Source organism: Poecilia reticulata, linkage group LG5 (genome assembly GCF_000633615.1).
Source record: "Poecilia reticulata strain Guanapo linkage group LG5, Guppy_female_1.0+MT, whole genome shotgun sequence".
NCBI classification, from domain to species: domain Eukaryota; kingdom Metazoa; phylum Chordata; class Actinopteri; order Cyprinodontiformes; family Poeciliidae; genus Poecilia; species Poecilia reticulata.
This window is the reverse complement of record NC_024335.1, coordinates 20936984-20947199: the sequence shown is the minus strand read 5'-3', so window position 1 is coordinate 20947199 and position 10216 is coordinate 20936984. Positions and strand designations below refer to the sequence as shown.

The 10216-nt window shown below is 35.2% G+C and overlaps 1 protein-coding gene across 1 annotated transcript; it reads left to right on the top strand.

The window, feature by feature from the left end:
- Window positions 1-1173: 1173 nt before the first annotated feature.
- On the top strand, window positions 1174-8966 carry vamp3 (vesicle-associated membrane protein 3 (cellubrevin)). Its single transcript, XM_008409278.2, has 5 exons — window positions 1174-1283; window positions 5757-5835; window positions 6869-7027; window positions 7226-7277; window positions 7661-8966. Coding segments are annotated over exons 1-5 (309 nt in total). The 5' UTR covers window positions 1174-1281; the 3' UTR covers window positions 7678-8966.
- The last annotated feature ends 1250 nt before the right edge of the window (window positions 8967-10216 follow it).

The window sequence follows — 10216 nt, the reverse complement described above, 5'->3', positions numbered from 1 at the left end:
TAACTGGTTCCATTCCATTTCCATTCCACTTTAATTTTCATCGTTTTCCACCCTCATTTTTCACTTTCTTCCCCATACATAAAAGAAAAAAAAAACAAAAAAAAAAAAAAAAAACTGTTGTCACCAGTTCAATATTTTAATGGGGATAACAGATTAGGCAAATACTCAGTTTAGTGAGTAAGAATGTATAACTTAGATCCTTGTGTTGACATATAATGGGTTATATTTTTGTAGTTGAATAGAGTACACACACACACACACATGTATGGGTGTGTGTGTATAATGTGTGTGTGTGTATAATTACTCTGTTAGTAGGTCTATGTCTTCAATCTAATCTCTCATTTAATAACAGTCAAATAAAGTTTTTTATATACTAATTCTGACTTATTTTGTTAATATTTTTTTACAGTAAAACATATGTTGTATATGAGGCCCACAAAACCATACCCTCACCCACAACAGCTATCCGCGAGGTCATTTCTATATTTAAGGTCACAGCACTAATAATCAAACTGAAACACTCTTTTACTAGTGCATAAAAAGACAGCTTAATTATTACTATTATTGTTGTCTTTGTTGTTATTACTATTAGAAATAATTGTAGTGTGTAGATGATAAAGGGCCTTCGAAAACAGAGTAGTTTTTGTTTCCATTTATCACATGCTGGTCACGGGTTTGTATAGCTGCTTTTCTTCTCATTTCTCTGCCATAGAGCCAAACAATATACAAAATACTCAGATTATAATTTACAGTATAGTGCTTTTATTTTGGGGGTAAACCTAATAGTTGGATTTACATTCGAGATTTTATCTCTAATGTGACATTTAGGTACTCATAGGCTGTTAAAGACCGGTAGAAAACAATTGTCGTTTTCACATTTTCACTCTAATGTCGTATTTTCGTTCTCAATGTAGTCAAAGAGGGTTGTTTAATTCAATACCAACATCTACTGTTCACTAAACATATTCTGAATAATTCACTTATAGAATCAGTCAAAACAAGTACTCTGAAATAATATATTTTGCCATGTAAACCGTGCCAATGGTTTTTCTACATATTAGAAACTTCAATACAAATTCTGGTAAAGCAAACATTTATATAAACTTTACACTGGCTTTTATAATTCTCTTATTTAATGTATTACTGTATAAAGTTCCCATTTCTGAAAGCCCCTGAAGGCAGCATATCGAACGATAGTACTTGGTGTTACAGCGGCTGGCTACACACTTTACTAACAAGAAACAAAAGCGGCAGAGTCGTTCAAAAGAAACCAGTTTCACAATGTAAGTATTTTATGCTTCTACTCAATGTGTTTAAGATCATACTTTTCATAAAACTAGTATTTATTGGATATAAGCGCAATAGACGTCATACAAAAACAACGCCCAAAACTTTTCTGTATTAGCTTGCAACAAGTGCTAATACTTTAGCACTTCTCAAATGTAAACTAGCTAAGATAAGCTAAGCTAAGCTAAGTATAGCCGTAAAACATTGAAACTTTTTAGCTGTGTTTCCTATAGACATTTTCTCCATTTCTTAGTGAGGCACTCTGACAACAAAAAGAAAATAAATTTTGGAAGTTCTTGTAACATCCACAGCTGTAAAATATAGCTATTAGCTGGGAAAGATTTGATAGTTTGGAGGCTAAGTAACCGTTTCCCTTAGATGCAGCTTTCCTCAGTTGGCTGGCCTTGCTTCAAAACAGTTATATGGATCTTTTTTTTTAAAAAGTTTTCCAACATACTTATTGATTTTGTTTATACAAAGTTATTGTTTGGTAACTTGTACTCTTTAATTGGACGTACATTTAGCTTTAATAAAAGGGAGATACTGATGAGAATATTTTTGACCTGAACCAAGCAATATTTGAATGTGCTGTCAACAATAATTGTACGCAAGATAAATTGTTACCCGGAGTGGCTAACTAATGTTTGTAATTAATAGTTGTCAGTGTTTTTATGTCTGGAAAATAAAAATTCTTAACCCTTTCGGTTCACATTCTGTCGATGATACATTTTATTATTCCATTGTCGGTTTTTACTGAAGAAACTCAATCTATTCATAATTTCTTTTAACCCACTGAAGTCTCTTATGTTGACATGTCAGATTTTTGTTTTCTTTTTATTTCTAAGCAACTGAATTATGGTGCACATTAGGATTGCATGCTCGATATATAATAATTTTGCTGGTCCTCAATTTTATAATGGATTAAGAAAAAATACGTCTAGCTGGGCTTTAGTCCCCTTGAAATTAAAATTGGAATCTGCAAGTGCGACTTTAAAAAAAAAAATTAGCAACAGTCTTCCATATTCAAGATGCTGGTATCTTAAAAACATTTCCATTACATCACCAACGTTTCATGCATGTTGAAGTTTTAAAGTGGACTGATGTTCACACCTGATGTCTATATTTATACCTGCCCTCCTTAGCAAATCTATTCTCTCCAGAAATTATCAGGTTGATACAAAAACTACACAGTGCATTCAATAATATGCACGTATTTTTCTTTTTATTTAATTATGGCGTAAAGCCTCGTGTTTTAACTGCTGAAGATAATTTTAGAAATATCTTATGAATCAAGGATGTTTTTTTTTTTCTAATTCCACTTTCTGTCTCACACCGTTACTGAAATTTAGCAGAACTTCTCGTTCTCTCAAATTTCAGTTTCAGGTGATTCATAGTAGATGCTGTACAATAATTTTATTATGAAGTAGTAAAGCAATAAAATTGTTGCTCAAAGGTTATATAGTTTGAGTTATCCCATGGACAATGGGATAAATATTATATTTTAGCTTGATGTTGTTAATGACATAATTTAAAAAAGGAATAAACTGGTTGTAGCAGCTTTTGGGTGGTGTCATGTGGTTAAGGCGGATACAGTAAAAGGCATGTGTAAACAACATAGCATTCAAAAAGAATTAGCTTCCCTACTCCTCAGTTTTACATGCTCAGGCTTTGTTCTTGGCATTTTTTATCCTTCCAGCCCCGATAGACTCGCTAATGGAGCTAATGCAAGATTACTCATGCAACATTACATAAATGATGCATGTTGCTGGAGATGTTCAAAGTAGTCCCTTCAACTTTATATCGACAGTTAAGGACTTAAAGGTTAACAGGCAAACCTTTGTGATGTTGCTGGTGTATTTTATCAAATCTGGTCAGGTGTAAAGAAAGACAAGTACCGAGATCAAAATAGGTGAGATTTGCTTAGCTTCCTTTGGGATATGTAAAGCATTTGTTTTGTTTTGCAATGTTTCCAAAATGATAAATCCTGATTACTAAATGATAAATCCTGATTACTAAAAATAATTATATAAAATTTTAAAATGATGACTTTCACCTACTGGTGTTAATGCCGATATAATGCCGATATAATGCTATATCGGCATTAACACCAGTACCAGTTGATGTCAGTCATATTATTAGTAACCAATGTTTACTCTCACCTTGTTGCTCTTTGTGTTTGGGGAGGTAAGCAGGTTGGCCATTTGGCATTTGTTTGGTCATGTTATAGTGGTGCAGTACAGGATTTTGGGTGTTTTAACCAAAGCAGACAAGCAACATTGTTTAGTCATCGGTTGTAACAGCAGCATCAATATCGGCTATGAATATTGGCACAAATTCTCACATCTGTGGGCCACACTTTCAACATCTTCCCATGCTGACGTTCCGTGCGTCATTGTGCCTTGTACTCAACAGACAGAGAACTGAGATGCAGAACTGAGATCCGATTTAGGCCGCCGCTCCACCTTACATTTTGCTTAGGAAGGCCATCATGGACAACAATGACTGCAAAATACAGAAGTCTTGCTGTTGGGGGAGAAAAAAAAACAAAGCCATATTATTAGCTCTCCACCACCATGGTTGAACACAAGATATTTGACTTTATCTGCTTTTTTCCAGTTAATTATATCCATTGCCTATTACCATAAACATAATGATTTTGCTTCATGTTTTCTACATACCGACAGGTGCTCTTTTGGCAAGATAAGCAATGGGTTCTTACTTGTTCTAATCATTTAAAAGTTAGGTGATTTGGTTTATTGAATGCAAGTAATATGCTGCACATTCTTTTCAGACATTTTGTTTTTGTTCCCAGATTAGTTTTGTTCTGATCCCATTTTGTAATTGTCACAAAACATGTTGGTGCAAAGGGCCAGTCAGTTTTCTGTTGCCACACAGGTTACCTGTTAAACTGCATATTGAGTTTTGTGAGTCTATATTTTTAACTAAATGTTTCAATTAGCCATAGACTCTATTCAGATCTCCTTTAAGAATAGTCCCGTGGTGGTGTCACTTCAGTGTAATTATGCGTCTTATCAAAAGGTGGCAGTATACTACCGCTGTGCAAAGGCTTTTAGGGCAAGGAAGCACAGTACTAGAAACCTGCATACTGTAGTGCACAGTTTAAAAAGAATAAATGGCTGTTTTAAATGCTATCAAAATAGTGCAACTTTTTGCTGTATTTAGATATAGTAACATTTACGTAAGGGTATTAAACCTGAATTTTGCTGCAAGCTTGGGGTAAAAATTAATTCTCAAAACATGTAAAAATCTAGTCTATTCTAAAGAAAACATCATTTACATAATTATCTTCATTATTTTTATTTTGAATTGGTCTTCTCTGCACTGGATAAAATGTTTACCCAAATATTATGTAATATTTGGGTAAAAATATTGGTTGCCAAAAGGACACAGGTGTGTGTACACCTCTGTATATACCCGTATCCTTTTTTGTTGTTGTTTACATGATCAAAGTGTCTATGTTGTTGCAACTTGATCACCAAAATCTATATCAAGTCTAAACATCAATAATAGTTAGTCCAACTGGTTAAATCCAAAGGCATGCATACTGTGGATGCCTAATGCATTAAATATAATTGCCCACTAACTATCGCATCCAGGTAATTGTGATTGTGATACTGCAATATTAATATGTGCATCAAGTCGTGCAGTTCATTATATTGTGCAGCACCCAGTAGTATGTAGTTTATAAGTTAACTCGAGATTACTTGAGGATTTATTTTTCCTTGTAGCACTAAATCAAAGCAGAACCTTTCAGGACTTTGAATCAGTAGTAAGCCTGCAATAGGAGACAAAAGAAGAATACCCTGCTAACACTGAAGCATGGTAAAGGCTCAGTGGTGTTTTGTGACTGCTTCGGTTTCTCTGACAATGTGAATCTGTAGTCCGTCAATGATGAGAGAGATTCAGGCTAAGAAGTGAAAACACTGTCACCTGAGACGAGGCTAAATCTTAGATGTCATTGGAGTTTCAAACAGGACAATGATCGCAAGAATAACTTAAAATTCATACAGTTTTGGTTACAGAAGAACTGCTGAGAGATACTAGAGTGACCGTCACTGTTTCACATCATTCTTGCCGCCTTGGTTTGTGGAGATCTTTCAACTTTTTCTTGACCATTCATCTGAGCCATGGTAGTCAAAATAAATGCAGTGTGAAGTGTTTTTTGGCAACTAAGAAAGAGAGCTGGACAAAAGATTATAAAGTTAGAGCTGTCATAGTTTTGACTAATATCTAATATTTGGCGTAAATTATAATACATTTTGTGGGTCTATAAAGGGTTAATTACTGGGTTACATGATACAGGTTGTCCTAACAAGACATATGTGACCATTAAAATAAGATCCCCACTATTGGCCAGCGACTCTAAAAGCCACAATTGCTTTTAGATTAAGATTTTGTTGTAACATTTGGCCTAGTCTTTTATTGACATGTGTTATTTGATTTATCAGGTCAGCCCCTGGTCCAGAAGGTTCTGCTGCTGCATCGAGCAACAAGCGCTTGCAGCAGACACAGGCCCAAGTGGATGAGGTAAGGTACATTTTAGCTCTTCTTTTAATTCCTCAAAAAGGAATTTAAAAAAACAAAAAAACACAGAAACAAATCACTATGTCTCTAGTGTGACTGCTTTCTACACAAGCGGCTACTTTTGATCTGCAATGGTTAATTTACATAAATTAGGCAGAGCTTCCTTTTCTTTCCGTTCCAAGTTCAAAGCAAATATTGAATAATAAACTTGATGTAGATTGATTGTGCCACTTAGCGCCAACCCCTCCCCTTCTCCCTGTTCATTTTGTTGCAGAAACTTACATAACCCTTGGCATCAGTGCCATGATTCACCAGACTGAATCTGTTTCTCCCTAACCGTTCTACCTCCGCATGTCCGCTGCATTGCCAAAACACATTCAGGGAAGGCCATCTGTTGAACAGTTTAAAGGTCTTCTATTCACAACAAGTCATTAAGAAAATCAAGTTTAAAAAGTAGCCAAATCCCCTTCACGATCTCCATTACTGTCCTTTTCCTCTCCATTTCGTGTTTCTCCGGGAGGTCCACCCCTCCCACCTGGACCTTTAACCTCAGTCTGTCACACAGTTTCCAATTGGTTGTCAGAGGTTTATATAATCACCATCTCTGTCCTTATGTAAGACCTGCATGAGCTTATGCGCTCCTCTACCGTGCAGCTCAGTCAGGGAGGAGGGGCGGTAGCGAGCATTGTAGATCAGTGGAACATGTGGGTTACGTGTATCCAGTGACTGTATGCAGACTGCTGCTGTCTGTTTGAGTCACAGTGAACTTTGTGAAGATAAACAACCCATCAATTACTTTCTCTTACAAGATGGGATACGTCTTGATTGATGTTGTTGGGTAACATTTCCTAAGGATGTTTTACATTCATAAGTATAATGTCATCATTTTTAGGGTAATGCACGTGCACAGTCCTGAACTTTTATTTTCTTTCCCTTGTTAACGATTAAAAACATTTACAAGTATCGAAATATCAAATTACAAAATATATACTCTGTATATTGTTAATTTCTTTTGTGCTTTTTTTATTTTGTGTAGGTAGTGGATATTATGCGCGTTAATGTGGACAAAGTACTGGAACGTGATCAGAAACTGTCTGAACTGGATGACAGAGCAGACGCCCTGCAGGCTGGAGCCTCCCAGTTTGAGACCAGTGCAGCTAAGCTGAAACGGAAGTACTGGTGGAAGAACTGCAAGGTAGATGACTAGTGTGGTCTTAAATTTAGCAAACTATTCACTACTGAATAGTTATGATTCAGTAATGAAATTGTTATGATTATGTAACTCTGGCATTATAGTAGATCTTACCTGACTGCATGAAAATAAACATAAAAAAAAAAACACAGTTTACCCGAATTTTGTTTTAATAATTTGCCAACTGTTATTCCTTTTTAGATGTGGGCCATCTTGATAGCTGTAATAGTGATCATCATCATCATCATTATTAGTGAGTATTAAGACAAAAAAAGCTGTCTTGTCATTGTTAATTTGAGTTCCCATATGCTTGACGTTGGTATCATATTGTATTGTAAAAAGCCTTTCATATAGTGTGTTGCAATTTATTTTTATTTTTTTTAGTGTAATCGCTTTACAACCAAAACGTGTATGTTATAGATCAACAAAAGTGGTGCTTAATTGGAAAGTGGAACTAAAAGACAAAAATTGTACTAACTGCTTATGTTAATCAATCAATCAGGTTTATTTGTAAATCACATTTCAGCACTAAATTGATGTGTTAAACAATCTGCATCAGTAATCAGCATAGCATTTTTCATTGCCTAAAACTACATATGAATTTACAGATATGCTTCTTAAAACTCTTCTTTACAGTTTGGGCCTGCTCTTAGAACCGTAGCAGATTGAAGAGGATTGGAGGCAAAGAAGAATTGGGCAATATGTATGCTTCAGGTCTCAGAAAGAAATCAAATGATCACAATATTCACCTTTCCACAGGTCTTCCTTTCTTATCTCAGATTGACTTGGGTGTTTGTGTGTGTATTTGTAAAGGATTGTATTAAAACTGCAGTTTTGCTTCTGCGATTTACAACACACACATGCACAAATTTCATTCTTGAGACTGGAAGAGAAGAATGTTGTTGTAAAATCTCTCTGCTTATGTTATTATATTATACATAGTCACTAATGTTGTGTGCCTGGCTAAAAAAACTTGCCTTTTTTTGGATTGTATTAGTTTGCAATGCCCCTTTTGTACCACATACAGGTTTTTGCTTTCCATACTATTATTATTACCAGTATTTTGATGTTTCCTTTTTCTTTTCTTTTTTTTTTCCAGATTTAGGCTGTTTTGCCAATGGTTACAGTGAACATGTGCACAGTGGGATTTAATATCTATTTGTTCTTTGCACATGGCTAAGTGCTTATTAAGTTACTCATAGTAAAAAGAGAAAATACAATTGGTGTAAAAGGTTATCCACATAAACATGGCACTAATCTGTAAGAAACTGGTAAAACTATCTTATCAAAGTTTTTCATTTATTTTCTCCTTAGCACTTTCATGTTGTACAAGCTTATGTTTAGATAAGTGCTTAACTGCAAAGACCAAACAGCCACATGACCTTGCTTAAAAAAAGGTAAAAATAGGCCTTAACAGGAAGAACTGTAGGGTTGTCTCAGAGATTCTCAGAAATGTGTTAGAAAGATTGATTTTGTGTAATGTCCAAACACAGTGATGTAAGAAAATGTAGTTTCAGACTGATGTCTTAAAGGTCTACCAAATGAGAACTGCCAAATACAGAAAAAACTGAGGTTTTTTTTAATTATCTGTTCAAGCCAGTAACACATTAGTGCCTTCAAATGCTCAAACTGTCAAACAAAGACTACCGCTGTCTTTACTCAGATGAACATAACCTTTAATAAACTCTCCGGTTATGTCGCACCTGCATTTATTATATCTGATAACAGACTTCCCTCATGTGACACTTTACTTTTAAGTGTTGAATAAATTTAATTTGTGTGCATAAAATGTAGAACTAATCAAATGCTTGGGCAAAGTTTTTTTTTATGGTGCTTTTGTTGCTACTGCTGAACATTAACACAATTCATTGTAATATATGATATTTGACACTGGATTTGGAGTTTTCTTACTTTGTGTATAATAAATTTTTCCATGACTGTTGGTGTTTTTTTTTTTTGCATTTTCAGAATATCTAGTTCTTATTTAAACTTACCCTTCAAAATACATCCATGATCTGGAGTAATTAATGTATTGTGGCCTTTCTTGGGTTATAGACAATAGTGTATAGGTAATACTTTTATTGCATACAGTAAGCCATGTTGCAAATTGCCATTTCTTTCTATTTACACAGAAATCTGACACCCTTTAACTTTTAAGCCTTATAATTATGTGCTGGGAAGTTGTCTGGTGGCCCTTTAAAACTTGCTTGAATAAAATTAATTCAATTTATATTAAAATCCTGTGGTTATTTTTTTTTCTCACCTGCTAAAACATGTTAGAAATTCCTAATCATTTACAAAGATTTTCTGTCCTATTGTCTACTAAGCAAAATATTTTTAATGCTTTTCATTTGCGAAAAGCACATCATGTTAATGTGTGTATGAATGGGTACGTGACCACTTTTGGGTCCTTTGGACTTGATAAAGCTATACTATACAAGTGCAGGCCATTTACAATTACTGATTAAGCAAGGTCTGTCTTACAGGAACAATAAGTCACCTTTTTCTGCACTTGCAGCTTCATGTCTTTAGACATGTCTCTACCAGCTCTGCTCATCTACACACTGGATTTTTATGTCCATTTTTTGCAAAAAAGCTCAAACCTGGTCAAATTAGATGGAAGGTATCTCCATTCATCCACTGTCTTCTGTTTATCCAAAATCAGGTGGTGGGGTGAAAGATCTTGGAGAGAGACCCAATTCCTCTTCCAGCTTTTTGTGGCTTCGTGTCTCTACCCAGCCATTTCACACTAGATTGTAGACTGTCCAGTTGCAAGTTGACGGCTAGGGCCTGAAGAAGCCAAAAGTGTCACATTTTCTGCAAAAAGCGAAACTTAAGACTGTGGGGCTCCCTAACCATACAGCCTTTTCTCCATAGCTATTCCTCGAGATCCTATTCATGAACACTACAGACAGATTGATTTTTCTAAGAGATACCACAATTGGTACCCCAGTCATCCCATGACTGACTGAAGACTGACTGTGATGACCAATTATTTTTTTCAACATGTTCTCATTTGGAATTGTTGTTGGACTTCAGCTTGTCTAATATGCTTCGACTGGAACAACTCAATAATAGCCCTGGCTGTACAGGCAGGATTGTAACTCTGGCATAGTCTTTGGGGCATGGTCTTTCTCTGGAATGTAAGTTTCAGCCGTGTACTGCCATCCACCTTTGCATCAACTCACAAGC

Bases quoted from the DNA above. Each gene is read 5' to 3' on its own strand.
- vamp3 (XM_008409278.2), top strand. The intron at 5,836-6,868 runs GTAAGGTACATT...TATTTTGTGTAG, and splicing joins CACAGGCCCAAGTGGATGAG to GTAGTGGATATTATGCGCGT. The intron at 7,028-7,225 runs GTAGATGACTAG...ATTCCTTTTTAG, and splicing joins ACTGGTGGAAGAACTGCAAG to ATGTGGGCCATCTTGATAGC.